This window comes from Lepisma saccharinum, chromosome 6, assembly GCF_977018435.1.
Source record: "Lepisma saccharinum chromosome 6, izLepSacc3.1, whole genome shotgun sequence".
Taxonomy (NCBI): domain Eukaryota; kingdom Metazoa; phylum Arthropoda; class Insecta; order Zygentoma; family Lepismatidae; genus Lepisma; species Lepisma saccharinum.
In genome coordinates this window covers 17,555,107-17,575,674 of record NC_139234.1, presented here as the reverse complement: position 1 = coordinate 17,575,674, position 20,568 = coordinate 17,555,107, and the positions used below count along the sequence as shown (strand labels likewise).

At 37.7% G+C, this 20,568-nt stretch overlaps 1 protein-coding gene across 1 annotated transcript; it reads right to left on the bottom strand.

Moving 5' to 3' along the window:
• Nucleotides 1–928: 928 nt before the first annotated feature.
• On the bottom strand, nt 929–20,491 carry Polr2J (DNA-directed RNA polymerase II subunit RPB11). Its single transcript, XM_083124578.1, has 4 exons — nt 20,295–20,491; nt 7,821–7,910; nt 4,109–4,283; nt 929–1,134 (listed from the first exon to the last, which is right to left on the bottom strand). The coding sequence occupies exons 1-4, from the start codon at nt 20,345–20,347 to the stop codon at nt 1,099–1,101; spliced, it is 354 nt and encodes a 117-aa protein (XP_082980704.1). The 5' UTR covers nt 20,348–20,491; the 3' UTR covers nt 929–1,098.
• Nucleotides 20,492–20,568: the final 77 nt, after the last annotated feature.

The window sequence follows — 20,568 nt, the reverse complement described above, 5'->3', positions numbered from 1 at the left end:
TGAATACAATAATTCATGATATGTGCAAAGTTGTGTTTATGATTGTTACATAGTTCATTGCAAAAAAATATTTCACTGCATTACACAATAGTAAAAAAAAAAGGAATAAGTGGACAGATAGTTGGATTGTAGGACCCTGTATAGAGATATACATGGTCATGCAATCAGAAACCACTTTTCATGTCATGTGCTAAATAGTATTCAAACAGAAGGAAGGAGAAACTTTAAAAATAAAAAAAACATTTTGGTGGTGTTTCAGTTATTGTTCCTATTTTTTCCAAATATTTTTTTTAAAAAAGTAATATTTTTTCAGAGTAGTCTTTTGTGGTGTGCAATTTTAGTTATATACCCCTTTACTGAAACCAATAACCGACTTGGGAATAGTTGGCAAGACTACATTTTTGCTGGTGCATAATATATTTTATTTATTTTTTATGACAAACTATGGAACAGTTTTCAATTTTACTTAGCAGTGCTACATATTGGATTTTTTCAAATAGTTATAGTCAATGACTATATTAGTTGCATTTGAAAGTATGAAACTGGGCTTGACAAGTTTATATTTGAAAATCTAATGGAAATACTTGTGTGATGAATATAATCATTATTCATAATTAGGAGAAGAGAGACACGGTAGTAGATAAATATGAAGAAACTAGTACTCACTTTATCCGCGAAACTGTTTTCTTCTTCTTTGTTCTATTAATTTCAGTGGCTACTGCCACCATCCTCGTTGGAACTTGTTGTACTGTTGCTTGGCATGCTTCAATTACCAGAAGTGAGTACTAGTTTCTCTGTATTTATAAACATTATTGTTATAAGGGCATAAATCATTCCTTGCAGGGATGAAAATTTACCTCTCCTACCAGGGATACTTCGGGTGTGTGTGTGTGTGAGCTAAAAATAACAACAAACAAAAATACAATACTATGGATAATTACATTTTATTTCTGTAAACACTTGCACTTGGCATTATATGATAAAAAAAGGACACACAAATATAAAATATGTCTGTAAAAATGTACAGAACATTACTATATACATTGATATTAATATAATACCTGAAATGACACCTTCATCCCTCCTGCCTTTCTCAGCTTAGTCCAGGCCCTCTTTCTTCTCCTTAACTGCCTCCTGAAAAAGAATTAACATTGTACAGAATTGTCACAGTATTGCTGTTATTGCGAATACAGATATATTCATCAAGGATTACATTATAGCTCATTAGTAGGGATGTGACGAAGCTGAAAATTTACCGATGCCGATGTACTCACCGATAATTTTTGGAAGCGATACCGACATTTAACCAATTCCGATACATAAGATTATTAAACAGAAATGGGATGTTATTTTCAGCATGACAAAAATAAATTTGCTATGTACATTTCTATTGCATATCATGTGTATATACATATATATTCTCAAGAGATGCGAATGTACATTTGCATCTACAAAATGTAATGTGAACCTTTAAGAAGAAAATGGATTCTCAAGAGATTAAACATTAGTACACAAGCAGTTCTTTGAAATGCAAAATGAATTCCTGTTCAGCCAGATTCAACTTCAGAAACATGAGATTTGGAAGCACTTCAGGAAGTAACCTACTTCTTCTCTTATCTCAAATCTGTTCAGCAACACTGAACACTCAATCACTGAATACTGATGCAGCAGGTATGCCCAAGTATTTTCTCAGGACTTGCTTCAGGTTTGAATATTCATTTTTGAATTTCCAATACAACAGCAGATCCTGGTTCAGCAATGTACTGTTTTATTTCCGATTTATAGTTAGGTTCATCCTCTGAATGCGTTTGCAATAATTTTATTACAAAAACTCTACAATAATGACGAATCATAACCAAATTTTCAATAAATCTTACAAAACTAGAATATAAAACTTATTAGAAGGTAAAAACTCTAGTATAATCTATACTGGTTTAAATATCGGATTTTTGCCGATTCCGATTGTCAATTTCAGCCAATTTTCATACATCTGTAATTGGCTTCGGCACATCCCTACTCATTAGTTTAACATTTGTGGTGATTCAAGCAGGATAGAATTGTACTGGCGCAGCACAAATTAGAAAACCAGTAAAATTAGCAACACTGTGTGAACAATAGAGGCCAGGGCATTGTCTCCACACTGCCAGGTAAACATTGGGGTAAAAAGAGGAATTCCTTTAGTTTCCATAGGACCATGTCATCTGTAAAGCCTTTTATCATATACATTTTAGCATTGTCATTTTTACAGGTTTTTAAGAGCCTGTAAAATGTACATCAATGTGAACCACAAAATTAAACTCTCAGGTTTTACTAAGTGCTAGTAGGAGTATCCATAGACAAAAGTTCAAATTTTTGGCAAGTTCCCCATTGAGATATCTGACCTTAAAATTTAAGAAATTCCCAATTTTGGAGTGAAAAATGGCCATATGATGGACTTGGCTTCATTTCATAATTTCTCAAAACCTTTCCTAGTTCTTGTACCAAAATTGCCAACCTTTGGTTTTAAGCTCTGAATTTTACAGGCCTTTAAAATCAGCAAATTTTTCTCCTTTTGATGGCTAACTTCTGCTAATGACTGTAAAATTACAGTTACCTAAGTCATATATTTTATCTATATACACTTTGCGAAAGGCTAGGACCTCTGCTTTAAGACAGCAAAAACCATAACTTTTTATCTTTAATAGAACCTACAAAGTAACCTTTTTTTATACACCCTTGCAAACACTTATTTTTGCTTGCCATGGTGAGGAAAAGGAAATCTAAATCCAACATGGCGACAGAAAAAATTTTTTTTGAGTAAGTTACTAAAAAACAAAAAAAAATAACAAGATTGTTGAGCAACCAGTCCTACATGATTTCACATGCAACAAACCTATGAAGTTTACTGTTAGAAGATAAAATAACCAAACTGATATTTCACCCATTTCCAGCCACCATTGTTAAGATAAAAATGGAGTGTAACACACAAGGAAGAATGGTAGGTGGAGTAGGAGTGCCACTCTAGTGTGCTATTAAGTTCTTGATTATATACAAGAGATAATGTATAGAACACGGATTATCCGTCACCTTGTAACCAAGGAGTTTGATACCCAGTAGATATATATAGAGGTTCCAATTCCAGTTTAAAACTCTAGGTCCAGTCCCAACTAGCCTTTCTGTGTATAATGTGGATTTAAACACAAACTAGGATTATCAATACAATTAGCATCGTTATATATGCAGATAGTGTTTCTTCGATATGCACACCCATAGACTCATACCACCAGCCACCATTGCTATAAAGTACAAAGGGTTAGAGAAAAGAAACTAATATTTTTTTTATGCAATTCATGTGAAGTGGACATATCGTATCATGCCGTAGACGTGACTCGAACCCAGGACGTCATAAATAAATAATCTAATCATGTCATAAAAGGGGTCCCGCTGAAGTGTTGGAAAAGAATTTCTTAAAAGTAAATCACGCCAGCGGCCTTCAGTGGATTGGTAAAACTCCCCTGACATTGCACTAGGCCGGGAAGAATATGAAATCAGTAAATCAGAGTTATGCTCAGAAATCGCCGTTGGCAAGGGACGCGGCCAAGCCAGCGGATTTAGCAATCGAAAGTTTGAATTTCAGTTAAATAGCTCGAGAGAATATTTTTCAGCCCAGTTGCTATCAGAAATTTATCGCGTACACAGTTGTCGTCTTGAAGTTATACTAGCAGTTGTACTAAGAAAGTTATGGCGTGAATAGTTGTTGCCTCCGACTTAAAGTCGGATTATCGATCGATACAAAAGGAGTTACAGCGAGGAGTAGTGTGTTATCAAAGTTTAATTTAGGAGTGTTTTATCTACGAATCAACAAGATCTTCAACTACAGGACACCAGTGGTAACGAACATTCCTATATCCTTGTATATCATTCTCTCACAACCCCGCCAGACCAGTCAATTGAAGTGTTTTAATCTGAAGTTTAAGTGTTGTCCTTATTTCACGGGGGCTAGCCCCTTTTATGGGTACAAAGTCCCTCTTGCTTAGCGAGTTGCTCGAGGCTGGATTAGCCTATCTACGATCTCCCTCTTAAGATTTAGACAATATATACACATCAGAGTAAATAAAAGATACCTTACCCTGAACCTCTCTTCAAACAGTGAGAGCTCTGCTATGAGATCTGTGATGGCATTCATGAGGGCATCCTGGGGGGTGTAGTCAGACGTTGTCTGGATGCGGATGATGAACTTGTGCTCCAAAGGGTGGGGGAGCTTGTAGCCAGCAAACAGAACATTTGGGTCTTTCAACAATTGGCTGCAAATGGAATATAAGTATCAGGCTATTAGCATACAGAAAGAAAGTATGCAAGATGTATCTAACTCAATGCTAAGTGTTCTAACAAAAAACTTCAATCTACTGTTCTCCCATATCCATTGTTACCATTCATTTATTTCCAAAACAAATTCCCCAACTCAGTTTCCGAAAATTTTAAAATCTGTGCCACTCGTCACAAGTCATTTTCTATGTGATGTCCATGAAAAGCAAGCAATATAGTAATTTACACTACTGTCATATTTTTCAAATTTTAAAATACAAAATAATAATAATAATAATAAAAATACAGAACTGAATATGAAAAAAAATGTTATAATGAAATAGGCATGAGATATGAGTCTTTCTACGTACATACAAATGATACATGAATGTGTCTCACAATATTAACACTTTTCATGTGGATCTCACATTTTTACAGTGTTTTACATTTTAATAAGATGGTTGGGCCTGTTTTCGCATCTCATGGTACATTATCAGTTTTGTTGTTTTCTTATAGCCACAACATTGAAAACCAAGTGAAGATGCACAGTTGAAAATCCCTGCCGTAATTTCAAGTATTTTCAAATATATTTCCAGAAAATTCTGCAATGCATTAACTTAAAATACTAAATACAATACAAATAAAATAATTTTAAAATGCTACAAGTAGTGGTCAAACAATTTTACTGTTATGTATTTTTTACATGGGTTAAGTAAAGTTTCATAAGTAAAGATGAAACAATAAAAACATGAATTACAGAAGTTGCAGGTAGGCAACTCCTATTTAATCATGTACGCTTCCAAATTTACTGTTAATCTTAGATGCATTGACAGGGTCAAGGGTTGATTAGTTAATTTTTTGATATCAACAGGAAACACAATATTTACTCTTATGTTTTGTGATACTTTAGTGCTACTTTCTAGATGTTGTGTAAAGAGGAAGTGATAAGCATTTATGATTATACTAATTCATGATTTATTGTTAATTTTATACATTTTTGGGTGGGCTATAACTGACTTAAGAAGTGATTGTCATCGACACCTTTCTATTTCGATAATTTTACACCACTCTTCTACATCTTAGATTGCATTTAACTCATTCAATCTGAACTAACAGAGGTGAAATGGATGATGAGACATGAACACTTATTGTTAGTTTTACACAATCTTGAGGAGGTGGGGAACCATCACCTCCTTCTGTCAACCTTAATTCTTCCATACATTGTAGGAAATTGGCTGCTATCAGACCAAAGTGACAAGAGAAAAGTATTATTTGGAACCTTCAGATATAAATCAGGGTGTCTGCTATTTTGTGAAAACAAAATTCCCTGACTTTTCCAGACCAAGTCATTAGGACAATTAATGTACATGAACATGTATGTACAGTAGCAGCGATTAGGGGAGTGTGTGTGGGGGGGACTGTCCCCTTACTTTTTGCCCCAGTATGGTCTCTTAATGCTATCCCATATCTACCAAGAAAAAATTAACTGTCCTTGCCCCAACCCCAAAGTTTTGGCATCCAGTTAAAGGTGATATATGTAAGAAAATCAGAGCCCTTAGATGAAAATTCACACTTAGTCACACCAGTTTCAGTGGTGAGTTTTTATGTGACACCTCCTACATACTGACTAATGTTCATAACTAGTGTATATAATACATAATTATAGCAAAATTTAGTAATATTTACCCCAGATAAGTATATACCAAAACTAAACCCCTTTTCCTAAAGTAATTAACATAGTCTCTAGAACGAGGATAGCCAGATAATTGATCATAGGTTATCAGTAGCTCATGAATGGTCAGCTACACACTACACAGGTCCTGGCACCAAGCTTGAAGATACATTTTTGCAAAGTTAAGTCTTTATTCATTCTAGTTTTTGGACTTTTAACCACTGTTATTTTTAAAAAAAGAGATTTACCTACGTTTCGTAGGTTGAATCTGCCTCCGTCTTTAGGGTAGCGTGTATTCTGTTAGATCATATAAATGGTCTATAAATGGTTGCCTTGGAGGATTATTCTTGGTGGCCTAGGCTCCACTGCGTCTGTCGGTCACAAGGACCTATATACATATATATATATACCTCCCATGTGAATGCGGGAGGGAATACATTGGGGAAACATGCAGAACACTTGAAGCGAGGGTGGGGGAACACAAAACAAACCTCAGGCTGGGATACTTTGAAAGATTTAAACTAGCGACCCATGCCTGGGAAAACAGCCACAGAATACAATGGGATAAAACACAGATAATAAACAGGGAAGAAAATGGCTACAGCAGAAAATTCAAGGAAGCATCGCATATGACAACAACAACAGAACAGATCAGCCAACCCAGCCTAGAGATCAGACCAATATGGACACCATTAGTCAGAAACGTTTTCAAAAAACAATAGATTGCAGCACTACACCAACGCATCCACATGTCATACATTTACCCACAGAACACAACATAAACACTAAAAAACAGTGAACAAATTGTACAAAAATACAAACTTACAAAAATCATAAACAACAACGGGACCAGGGTGCACAATTCGGACACTATCCCTCCACACACATAAGATCTCACGCATAGTCTCTATAGACTAGCACGTGGTCCAGTCCACGGGGATCAAGGTGGAAACCTGACGGTGCCACACGAAACCTTGACTTGGTCATCATCTGACGAAGTGGAGCTTGGACCTCTGATAATCCTACCTGGCAACTTTATGTATATAGAGGTCCTTGTGATCGACAGACTTGGTGGAGCCTAGGCTGCCAAGAATAATCCTCCAAGGCAACCATTTATATGATCTAACAGACTACATGCTACCCTGAAGACGGAGGCAGATTCAGCCTCCGAAACGTAGGTAAATCTCTTTTTAAAAAATAACAGTGGTTATAAGTCCAAAAACTAGAATGAATAAATCACCACTGATTAGCTACAAAGAAGAATTGAGTCTTTATGTAGATTCTACTCACATGACAGGTGGAATCTTGACAAAATGAAACAACTAAATCTTGACATTGAAGATTACTCATGTACCAATAAAAATAAAAACATTTTAAGCAAAGTTGAAAAAGAGAATCTTATGTCTTACTGTATCAAATGAAGGGCTCAGGTGTAAAACATGACATTTTGGTCATTTCTGAGTTTATTAAGAAAAAAAGTTATTAGAAACTTTACTGTGGATAAATTGTTTTAAGTTGTATTTACCAATTTAAGAATGCTTCACTGAATCCAATGCAAATTGCATGACATGGCAATTTCACTCGAAAATTCAAGAATGGGACATTTTACTTTGTAACATTTATTAAATGCAACATTTAGTATGAAAGTGACAGAACAAGCTGCACATGGATTGGACAGCTTTCCCAACAGCTTGCTTGCACCTTGTCACTTCAGTGGTGAACCCCTGTGTTCCATGTCACTTGTTAGTTCAGACTGAAAGCTGCCTTAGACATCACATTTATCATTACATTAGTATTTACAGATTATTTCTCAGTGCAAGGACTCTGATTATATTAAACTCAGATTGGATTTTTTTTTACTTACTTTCTTATCATGTTCCCCAAGGTGTGGTCCTCCTTGTTGATAGTGAAGATGGCTGCATTGGGAACTTTTGTGTCCTGCTCTTTGATGATTCTGAAACCATAAGGCAATGCATTAAGAGCCAGCACCAGTGGAGTATATCTTGACATGTTTGATCATATTTACTGGGACCAAACTTCAGATTGCTGGATTGTACTATCTCGTCACATTTTCAATTGTGAGATGATTATTTGCAAGTTGGAAAGGTGGATGAGGAACAATGTTGCAAGTTGGGATATGCAATAGATTTTTAAGTTCCGTGCCTCTGTAAATTTTTCAACTTGCCTGCCTTATCAAATACTCAGAACTTTTGACAAGAAGATTGCGACTGCATCTGACAGAGAGCAGATCATTAATTTCTTAATCAACAAGTTTGTTATTTTGCCTGCAGTCGTAACTAAACTTTATATATATATACACTCATGGACGAAATTAAAAGAATGAACACAGAATGGAAACATGTGCGAAAAGTAGCAGATGGAATGCAACGACATTCGGCATGAATACACATAAGTATACAACAACCTACACCACCATATGACAATGCAGGTATGCTGGCATGGGCGTCGACAATGAGCATCACACCATAAGTGTCTAAATGTAGAGGTCGTAGAACTCACCCGATATGGCATTAGTAAGACATGCGGTCACGAGACTGTTGAGGATACCCTGTTGCAGTAGCATTCACTCCTGCACCAAGGCGTTACTTAGCTCCTGGATGGTTCGGGGAGGAGGTTGACAACGCACAATGGCCCTGCCAAGAGCATCCCAGGCATGCCCTATCGGGTTCAGGTCTGGGGACCTGGCTGGCCAAACCATACGCCGGATATCCTTGGTTTTCAGTTATTCATTCACCAGATGGGCTCTATGTGGACGGGCATTGTCATCCATGAAGATGAATTGTGGACCAACAGCACACAGGCCTCCAGGATCTCCACCCTATACCTGTGGCCACTCAGGGTGCCTCCATCAAACACATGGAGCAGTGTGCGGCCGTCCAACATGATACCGGCCCACACCATAACACCACCGCCGCCGTAAAGTCCCTTTCAATGATGTTTGAGGGCTGGTATCAGGTACCATATTCTCTCCATATGAAGATGCGTTGGGAATCACTGTCCAAACTGAACCTGGACTCATCACTGAACAGAACAAGGCCCCACTGGTCTTGGGGTCCAGGGTTGATGTTCCCAGCACCACTCAAGGCAGGCTCTATTGTGGGCTGGGGTGAGTGGGACATGAACGGCAGGTCGTCTGGCATACGGTCACCTCTCGTGAAGCCTTCGGGACACGGTTCGTCGGGAAATAACGGTTCTGGTGGCCGCAGAGAGGTCACGGGAGAGCTATGTAGCTGTGAATCTTCTGTTGCACCTCGCTGTCAGTGCTACGTAACGGTCCTTGTTGGCTGTTGTGACCTGTGGATGCCCTTGCCCAGGCCTTCTGGTTATGGATCCCGACTCCTGGAACTGCCTCCATAAATTATAGATGCTGGGGGTCACATTGAGCTCTTGAGACACCTGCACTTGAGCCTGGCCTGCCTCCAATCTGTCCACTATTCTCCATCGCAATCCGTCATCTAGGCATAAGTGGATACCCATTGAACCACACTGCGTATCAACTCACCAAGACTGTCTCAACACACGATACGTACACGCTGAACTGTTCGGATGCAATACGTGGTGGGTGGGTCTGCAGCACTATTTATGCCTATGGCGACCACCACCACCACCATTGTCCCATTCACATACGTATGCACATCCGTCAATCAGTGTTCTCATTGGGGCATAATCTTTGCACGTTTGGGTCGGTGATTCACCCGGAAAATTACATTCTCTGTTCATTCTCTTAATTGTCCATGAGAGAGAGAGAGAGAGAGAGAGAGAGAGAGAGAGAGTGAGTGAGTGAGTGTGTATGTATGTATATATAGGATAAAAGGAAGGAGGGCCACAAGGGCTAAATAAAAAGTGAAAGAGGAGAGAGGAAACACTCACCGGACAAAGAAAAAATTCAAATTTTCGTGATGGTATATCACATCTTCAGGAGTAGAGAGACGTATAACTAACGTCTCTCCTCTTTCACTTTATATATATATATATGAGTGGTAATTAGATGTATTCCCTCAAAGGGGTTAAAGTAGAGACAATTTGCAATAAATTTGACCATATGATACCCCGTCTGAAAATTAGTACTTTTCGAGATAATCGAATTTCTATTGTTTTTTTTTTAAAAAATGACAATTTTCCACATAAAAAGATGAACTGAGAAAAAACTGCTCATTGTATGGAACTTATTTCAGCATTTTCTGAAAGCTGACAAATAAGTGGTTCGTTGAAAAAAAAGGTTTTCCCAAATAACCATCACATGTAAGTAACGGGTGGGTCTAAACTTACAAGTGATAAAAAAATACACTCTTAGTTTACTTGGCAACGTATTAATAACAAAAATGGTATGACACGAAGCGTACAAATTACTTAAATTACTTCCTTGTGTCATCTGCTATCCAACAAGGTACAAATGTTGCTAACATTCACATTTGTGTACAAGAAATAATACTTCAATCATCTTCATGTAAGTGGAATCAATGAACAATACAATTAAAGAACATTACACGCCTTGCTCAAAGTGGGCACCTCCATTACGAATGTTATTTAAGGTAAATTTATAAATACAAAAGAAATAGTATTTTAAGGATTTAGTTCATCTAAAATCTTCTAACCAACATTTCGTAACCTTACAAAATATAAAATACTATTGTTTGGTTCAAGAATTATTAAGACTTCCAACTTGCAATTATTCACACAAAATATTATAAATAGTGAATTTTCTACAAAACTACTATTTTTATTCTTCAAAAATAGATTTGTTGATATATAGTGATAGATGGTGCCAAAGCCTTGTCCACACACATTTAGTGCTCTGAAATTTCAACTGTTATCAGGTGATTTGGGTGCTGTTGTATTTGTCTTATTTGTGATGTGGACTCAAAGTATCTCAAGAGAAGAAATGCTGGATAACTGCAAGTGTGTGGAGGACTGGTCATTTAGTTACAGGCAATTTCCTTTCTCGGCTATGAGTTCGGATTGGAGCCTTGTTTGGACAGCTTCTGGAAGCCGCAAGAACATAGCTTCTGCCAGCCAAGTGGCTCGGCCCAGCACTGTCTCTTTGTGGCTGCGTTCGCCCTTCTGCTGGCAGGCGACATTCATGTCAACCCTGGCCCTCAGGTGGTTTCCCGTGAAGACTGTGTTTTCAGTATATACTATCAAAATATGCAAAGTTTAACGAAAAAGCTAACGACTCTAGAAATGTTCTGCAGTGAATTTAACGAATATGATGTGATTGGTTTCAATGAAGTGTGGTTCAATGAAATGGTCGGTGATAGTGAAATACCCCTGAAGGACTTTCAGGTATTCCACAATGATAGAAGTTCACGTGGAGGCAGAGTAATGTTACTAGTAAACAAGTGGCCCTGCATCAGATGTCTAGATCTGGAAATGTCATGTGAGTTAATATGGACTCAGGTAAATATAGGCTCACATAAACTTTTAATCAGCTGTTTTTATAGACCCCCTAAATCTTGCACTGCAACCTTGTCAACATTATTAGATTCTGTGCTAAATGTTATGAAGGAAACAAATTATTCTTATGGGACATTTCAACCTTCATAAAAAATGGTCATCGTCGAACACTGGCCTCTGCACAGACAATGATGACAGGTGGTTTTTCGATCATTACATTAAGGCGATCTGACTTCAACAATTTGTAAATTTCCCCACAAGAACCAAAGAAACGCTGGACTTGTTGCTGTCTTTGTACACAAAGGTCAAGGCCACACCTGGTGAGCAATTCATTGCTTCGGACCACACCCTGGTGCATGCTGAATTCCAAATCCCTGGAAAAGCCCCAGGCCCTCCCCCTCCTTCAGACCAGTCTACAACTGGAAAAGAGTCAATTGGGAGCAACTTGGACAATGATGGACCTCCTCCCCACAGAAGCAGCAATGGATTTCCTTCTGGACTGTGTGAGGGCCGTAATAAAAGATCACGTGCCCCTGAGGGCTCGTTTTTTTTTGGGGGGGGGGGGGGCTATCGTGAATGGTCTTTGGGGCTATCCGTCAATGGTTCGTGGGGCTATCGTGAATAACTTTTGGGGCTATCTGTCAATGGTTTGTGGGGCTATAGTAAATGGTTTTTTGGGGCTCTCCGTCAATGGTTTGTGATGACATAATGAACACGAAAGTAAGTATTTTTCGGTGAAGAAGGTTGAAACACTGCATACCCAGTCCAAATCGACAAAACACAAGCACGACGCGTGATGATCCATGACGAGTGCACACCATATTCTCTGTTACCCAAGCGGAACAAGGAAGACAAATAAAATGTGGCAGTGAATGTAAGCTACTCGTTAGAAGGAATGGGCTGTGGGTATATGCCTAATATGACATGTCGTGTATGCGTGGTGAAATTCAGGTAAGTTTTCCGTATCCTGGAAACGGTTTACTTCAAATTTAAAAGTTTGGGGCTCATTTGGACGCAGGTGACTCCGGCCAATTTCTAAAATGTCTGTAACAGGGACTCTATAGAGAAAGCCGGGTAGCCGGAGCGTAGCGGAGGCGGGGCCGCGGTAAGTCAATTACCCCAGGGGCGGAGCCTGGAATCGATGGGAAATTTAGACTAAAAAAATTAAAACTAAAATAATTTTTTTAGTTTAAATTTTCCACCGATTCCGGGATGGATAGCGCCACGAAAGATTACAATTTTCTTCGTAAAACAATACGAAAAAGTTTTTTTAAAAAAAAAATGGATCAGATGAGCTTCGTTCACGGGTATTTCTTGGGTTCCGAAGGTTGAAACACTGCATAACAAATGAAAATCGACAAAACACAAGCACGACATGCGATTATGTAGGAAGGTGTACGCGCCATATTGTGTCTCAGGCAAGCGAAAAGACTACGAGAAAGAAGTACTCGTAATGTTAAAAATTGCAATTACTTTAATCAAAAAAACGTCAATACACCTTAAGGAATGTTCCGCGAAGCAGATAGGTAAGTACGAATGACAAAAATTTACGAAACGAAGAAGTTATAGGTGTCTGATGGATAGTAAATTTTTACCGATAGTTTTTCTAGAGTCGTTTTCACGTTCAGAAGACACAACGGCGCTTATGGAGAAACCGCACAGTGTTGCCAATACAGCGCTAGCTCATGTCGCCGGGAAATGATGACCTTCCTTCACAATGAAGGTGTTACATATTTTGTATATATAATGATAATTATATGTAATTATTAATATTAATATTATACTGTGAACGTTACAGTTACCCTTTTTACTATGATTCATTGCGATCACTACACATGCGAGTGTAATGCACGAATATGACACTTCAGAAATCACTTTAAAAAGTAAAAATCACTGAGAACTCACAACACTTTTTCGAGAGAGGGAAAAAATCTAAACAGACCAAAGCAGATCTCTCACTCAAGTAAGGGGAACCTGGCACATGGGTTAGATTCAAGTTGCAACCCAAACAAACAAATGAGTTATGGCCCACGTGAACTGATAAGACATGAATGACTCAAGCAAGGCATGTCATATTTCTATCTTGAAGCCCCATATTTTGTCACGTGCTGGAAAGCCTTTCAAAGGTTAATATGGTGTCTATGAATTTATGTGTACGTTGGAAACTGAAAGGTGATCATCATTTCACTATTAATGTCGACAGTAATGTAAACGAAAACAACGTGTATTTGCGACAGCACTAATGTTGCTCACAACAGCAGCATTGGAAATAATTGTCAATTATTAAATTTAAGTAATTCTATTATAACAAACTGCATGAAGTTCATATTTTTACTGAATGGAAATAAAATAACAACTCGAAAACTTGGTGGTGATAGCCGGAATGCTGCGGTGAGTCGGCTCAAGATGGCCAGACAACGTCTCCTTACTTCGCGCGCGGTTCGGGTTAAAAAGAAACTCCAAATGCATGGAAGTAATATTTCTGGGAACCTTTGAGTGGTTATAAAAAATAATTTCATTATTTTCTCCACAACTTTGTAGCTGGAAGTTTTTACTTGGAATTACAGAACAAAAAATGGCCAGCGACGACATTTTCTACTGCACGAATATAAAAAATCTCCACATACTTTATTTGAATATTTTTTAATGCAAATATGCTTTAAAGTATTGATAAATTCTGAGTACCACCATCACCTATGACAATTAAAAAACAGTGTCATTTTTTTTAATAATGAATGCTTCAATTTTACGGCATGTTTCAATGTTAGGAATGAAAACAATGTAAAAATTGTGTTTTCACGGAAAATTTGCGTTTCTAATTTATCTAAAATTATGTAAGCAAGTTACCAGTTTTTTGTGTTCACCATCGTATTCTCTACAAAATTTCCTGCAAAACTGCAGGTACCGATTTTACTTACCCTAAATTTGTAAATCCAGAAATTTCACAACAGCGCGCTCGTATTTCCCATAAGAAAAGCATTGCCCATAAGAGCCCATTGTGTCTTCTGAACGTGAAAACGACTCTAGGCATGTTCTTTCGCTATTTTAGTGTACCTATAAGCAGGGACGTCGTTAGGGGGGGGCCTGGGGGGCTTTGGCCCCGGCAGTTGTAACTCTGGCCCCCGCAAACAAAATTTTGATCGATTAAAAATTATCCTAAATTAATACTACATATTATTTTCTGGTAAATTTGTAGCAGAGTTGGAAACACTGTTCCGAAGAAAATCTTCGGAAGAAAATGTAGGACAGCAAAATTCCACCCTTTCGTTGCTTACCAGTTTATAACCAAAGGCATAAAATGCTTTGAGGTTATTACCCTTGCCCTACCCTAAGTTTGTGAAAACCTTTTGCCTTTTGTTGCAAATGACCCTTCCGTTACAGATGGAATCAAAGACTCCGCCGAAGCCGAGCGGTCAACAGTAGGGGGTCGAGCGACATATGGAGAGAGTTCTCCAGTACTGACATTGTTCTGAGATTTAAAATTGCTCCTTGCTTCAGCTTCAGAGCCACAGATTAGCTTTGTGTTCTTGCTTGCGAGCAAGGTCTGATATCGGGTTGCTACGGTCACTGTGTTTTTATTCGTGTGTGGGAAGAGTTCTAGCGTTGTTGTGCATTTCCATTTTGAATGGATAAATTTATCAAAACTGGATATTTTAAAACTATCACAAAACATGTGGAACATGACGACAATGAAGATGATGTTGATCCAAGTTATGACGTTCCAAAGTTAGGCAAAACAAGTGAATGTACTAATGTGAAAATAATTACTGATCTTGGGGTATAGATAATCCTAGGCAACCACTTTTGCAAAACTATCCAAATACTACGTTCGGAAAGCGAAAGCGATTATTTCAAAAATACTGGTTTGCATCTGCGCCGTGGCTAGAATATAGTGTGGAACTTGACGCATGCTTTTGTTTTCCATGCCGTAAATTTGGCACAGATTCAGGATATGCAGAATCAAGTTTCAGGAAAATAGGGATTCGCAACTGGAAGAAACCATGTGAAAAAATTAAGGAAAACGGAGGAGCGTCCTATCATCTAAAATGCATGGAACTGTGGGCGAATTACAAAGTGAGTACCAATCAGTTTTGTAAAACAATTATATGTGTGTGTGTGTGTGTGTGTGTGTGTTCGTGGTTTAACTTAAATAATGAAATATGTATATGTCTGTATATCGAGTGTTCAAATTGAAAAAAAATGCTGAGGAGAAAAGTCATATCAGCTTCCCTTTTCAAATTTTGAGATTTGTACCTAAAACATACGGACTGATAGTTCAAAGTAAATAACACAAATTTTCCAATTAATGTACAAGAGTTCAGTAATCACTGATCTCGTCTCAGTGGACTTTTAATTCATATCAGAATTATTTTTCTTAGAGGAAGGCAAATTAATCAGGAAATATTTTCTCATCAAATACATCTTGTAATTTGCAAACCAACAACAGTATTAATTTTAATGTAAAATTCAGTACAGAAACTGACAATTTATATGCTGATATTAATGTAATATTTACTTGAAGTTGAAAGAAATGATTACGTCAAATTCTTAGCAATAGCAAAATATGATCGAGAATATTTAAGAGGAAAATTCTTTACCTGGTCAGGAGTTAAATTAAAAATTTCAATTTGAACACTGGATGTACTTTGATTTTCGTTTCCTGATTTTACATTACTTTACTGACACTTCTGGCTAATGTCAAAGATATGCAACGGTGATACAAGAAATTAATGCATGGACAGTAACAAAAAAAGCGCCTGCCTCTCCAGGCGAGGACATTGCGTAGCGGTAATGTCGTCACCATATAATTAAGAGGTCCTGGCCTGGGTTCGATATCTAGTGGTTTGAATCCAACTTTAAACTGTACGTCCAGTCCCGATTGGCCTATCTGTGCATGAAGAGGACTTAATACAAAAACTCACGGACTCGAACTTAGATCAATTTGGGACAAAATCGTAATTCGATAGCTAACGTGCTCAGCCACTGAGGCGGCTAGAATTCAATAGGTTTTCATTTTGGCTATTTTACCTTTTTTCCTACCTCGTAGGTTAATTTTTACAAGTCGATGTGGATAGATGAATGATGGACGGATGGAAAGGTGATGAGTCACCAATGGCTAGTGGAGGTTTGAACATGGGATCTCTGATTCCGTAGCCCTTTACGCTTACCACTCCGCCACGAACACTGGAATAAATGAAATAAGTAATGCCATTGTTTAGAATGGATGTCGGGGAGAGTGGAAGCCTATCTAATAACAATATACACTAATGCATTATTGGCATTGCCAGCAGATGTTAACGGTCTACCGATACCTCACACAACGGAGAAATAATCTTTACCTATATTTGCATTGTTTTAAAAAATATATATAGCAATGACGAACGAAGGAACAAAGCTAATCTCTATGGTCTAGAGCAGGAATTTCCAAACGTTTTCGTTTCGCCGCGCCATTAGTGTTTCAAGATTTTTCCACGGCGTCCAAATCAGAATGTAGGCATATCTAATACTTGCTTTGATTGATTGATTGATTGAATTGATGTTTAAAGTCCATTTCATGCACAATAAGGCGCCGCGACGCACAGTTTGGGAACCACTGGTCTAGAGATTACAATTTCTGTAAAACTGAGTCCGAGGTTTGAATCCTGAAGGAGATATTATTTTCTTTCACTATTACAATAACTGATCCCATTGTCGTCGTAATCAAAAATAGTTTAAAGTCCATTTTATGCTCAAATATATTAATTGGAACTGGATTTATAATTTAAATTTGACTCCGACCTATTGTGCAATGTGTCTCCATCGGGACTTGAACCTGGCACTCTTTGGTTATATATGGTAAACCACACCGAGGAGGTCCGCCGTGGTAAACTTGACGTTATAATAAATATGCAATATAAAGCAAAAACATGAATTTATTCTTGAGAATGTTAAAAAACAACAACAACAACAAGAAACAGAACATTTGAGTCGCCAATAATATTCTGCATATTACATATCATAATTGTGATGGCGATTTGTGAGTTTTCCTTCATTAATTGCCATTTATGATCGTCAACATTGCGATTAACTAAAAGTAACAGAAAATCGGCACAACATTTTAAAAAATATAATATACGTAGAATAAAAAAATAGGTGTGAAACTGAAAAAGAAAGGTAATAACAAGTTGATATTTACTACCTATTTTTTGTGCTTTTTGAAGTTGTCAAATTTTGTCATTTTTGGCGCCAATTTACCTGTCTATTTAGCATGCTTTGTGGCTATTATAAACCCGCTCCCTACTGATAACAAGAACTCAAGACAGAAATAAACAAACTGTGAGAACACCTACTTCAGTGTCTTTGTGCATGATACTTGCACAAACCATCAACGTCGTTTTGCGAGAATGCAGGGTGCAAGTTAAGAGGTGCCCAATTTTCGAAATTGCCGCAAAAAAAGTGGCACGCATCTATTTTTCCTACTACATCTCGAGGCACTGGTGTACACAAGGGGGAGCTGATGCGGCTATAACTCTCCCGAAATTTCTGTATTTGAACAACTTTCAAAAGGAAGCTTAAAAGTGGTTAATTATGAAATATGTTATACTGTATCTCCCCCCCCCCTCTGAAAAAAACCCTGCACACGTTAGTGTCTAGAGGAGAGTTACAAATCAATCGCATAATTTAAAGTGCTGTTTGCGCTGGAATACTACTAAATGTGCTAGAATTTAAATTTGACAATAATTTCAATGTTAAAAGCGTCATTATTATTATTATTATTAATGTTTTTATAACGTCCTATTATTGTTATAATTACGTCCCTGCCTAAATTCACAGCCAGAAATAAGATTGATTGATTGTTTTAAGACCACTTTGTGCACAGTAAGGTTAATCGGGACTGGACCTACAGTTTCAAGTGGGATCCGAACCTCTATGTGCCTCCACCGGGTATCTAACCCGGGACCCCTTAATTACAAGGGAACGACGGTACCACTACGCCATCGGGAAGGCCCAGAAATTAGAATAAAACGCGATCTTCTTTCTTCAGGAAAGCAACATCTTGACAGGCGGCCCTAAGACCAGCACAAAGCTTAAATGGAGACAATACAACAAGCTTGTTCAACAAATGTTGGCGAGATGGTTGCAGACAACCAAAGGCGGCACTGCGTCCCAAATACTCTCTGAACTGCCTGTCATAAAATGTTCCTGCGAGACCTATTTCTAATCTGTGTCGAACCTGACAAATTGCAGGGAGCGGTCTTTCTTGCTTTAAGGGATTAAGGGAAGGAAATGGCATTCAAATGGCAGGGAAGACTTATCCCTGGGTTGAGTTATTGTACCCCTGCTGTTTCAGTGCACCGTTTCTGTAAGGCAATACGCAAATACGGTTAAATTTTCCCTTCCCCAGTAAACCTTTGTTTTCGCTTCATTCTGCTAGATTTTGCTTCTATCCAGGGTGCCAAGTACCAGAACAGTCCAATGACCTCGCTGCCTTCGAGCAAGCAATAACTTTAGTGAGGAGGTAGGAGGGCTTGGGGAGGGAGGAGGGGCAGATGCAAGAGGACGAAGAAAATGTAGCAGTTTACTTACATGATGACTCGTGAAAGTATTTGTTATTGCCTGTTTGAAAGAATGAAAGGTATGAAATTAGTAATATTTTTCTTGTTCGCTTCGCTTTCAATATAAGCGTTTCTCATAAGTAACAAGTTATAATTGTTACCCCAAAAAAACTGTGTATATGTGTGCGTGTGCGTGTATGTAATATGATTTGTTAATGATGACGTACTGGATACCAAATAATGAAAAAAGTAAAGTAATGTGCTCCCCTGTGCTTTTCGCTATGCCATGAAAGAATATACGGGTGTGTAGTTAGGGCTCCACACTTTCTTGATCATGGCCGAAGGTGGAGGTGATGTGATCAATCAGCACCACGTCCCTGGCCTCGTTTACCTGCCAGAGTTTCCTCCATGTACCCACTTTATACGTACGACGCTGGGTGGGCACCGGAGCCGCTCGAACAGGTGAAAAAAAAATCCCGGTATTCTCCAGAATGAATAGGAAAGATCCTACACAGAATAATTTATCAGTTTAGCACTTCCACAGGGGATATAGTTTCGATGAAAAAGAAGAGGTTGTCATTGAGACAAGCAGAAAGTAAAATACATTAAGGAAAACTGTAAAGTAATAGTTTAATAGTAATTACATAAATTGATTTGCTTCCTGAAAATTGTTGAACTCTAATTTTTATTTGACCTCCAGTATTCACATATAGCCTACGTATATTATATACACTTCTTAGTAGTTTAATATACCAATGCACTATATATGTAGCAATATTATAATGTAATATATATATATATATATATATATATATATATATATATATATATATATATCTGTGTGTGTATGTGTGTGTGTGTACATTACACACACAGAGTTATTTACTTTTACTGTCTGGAAATATTTACATAGGAACAAATTTCAGATTTGGCCCCCCCGAACTGATCAACCTAGCTACGTCCCTGCCTATAAGCATATTTTACTAACAAAAAGCGGCGTCAGTACTCCGAAATTGCAGGTTTGCAACTCACGTTGGCCATTCTTTGGGATCAAATATCTCAGTTATTTGTGGTTTCCTAACGCTGTAACCACTTTTATATTACGTAAAACATTGAAATCTATCGATTAAAAAAATAGTGGGTAAGCAACCCTATTTTTTAAACATGCATAAAATTCGATTCCTGTAGAAAATGTGTGTTTAAAATGATAACACCGGAGTTACACAATCGAACTTCACAACAAAGTAATTTTCAGCAGAATGTCGCTGCTACGAGAGGGGGGAAAAATAGTCATTTTTAAATGATGATCAAGCAATACCTTACGCTTGTTTGAAAAAAAGTTACAAAAATAGTACAATTTGACCACAGTCTAGCACCCAACAACTTACTTTTTCTCTCCTTCAAACAGTAAAAATGATTCGAATGTTGGTGGTGCATTCATTGTTAAATCTTAAATGTACAATTCTGTCGAATTTAAGCCAGCAGATCGAGCGGAATTCACTTTAAAAATCACTGTCAGGTGTTCTCAGAATCACACACAGAAAACATAAACACCATCCGCAATGTAACGAAAGCACAGATTACTCTCCAGCTCATGGATCAACTGGGTCAACGAAGTTAGTAATAACTTGTGTTTTATACAGCATACATTAAAACTACTTG

Coding starts and splice junctions, on each gene's coding strand:
- Polr2J (XM_083124578.1), bottom strand. CDS start 20,347: ATGAATGCACCACCAACATTCGAATCATTTTTACTGTTTGAAGGAGAG. Junction 7,911..20,294: donor CTGTTTGAAGGAGAGAAAAA/GTAAGTTGTTGG, acceptor TTATGGTTTCAG/AATCATCAAAGAGCAGGACA. Junction 4,284..7,820: donor TTGGGGAACATGATAAGAAA/GTAAGTAAAAAA, acceptor TTCCATTTGCAG/CCAATTGTTGAAAGACCCAA.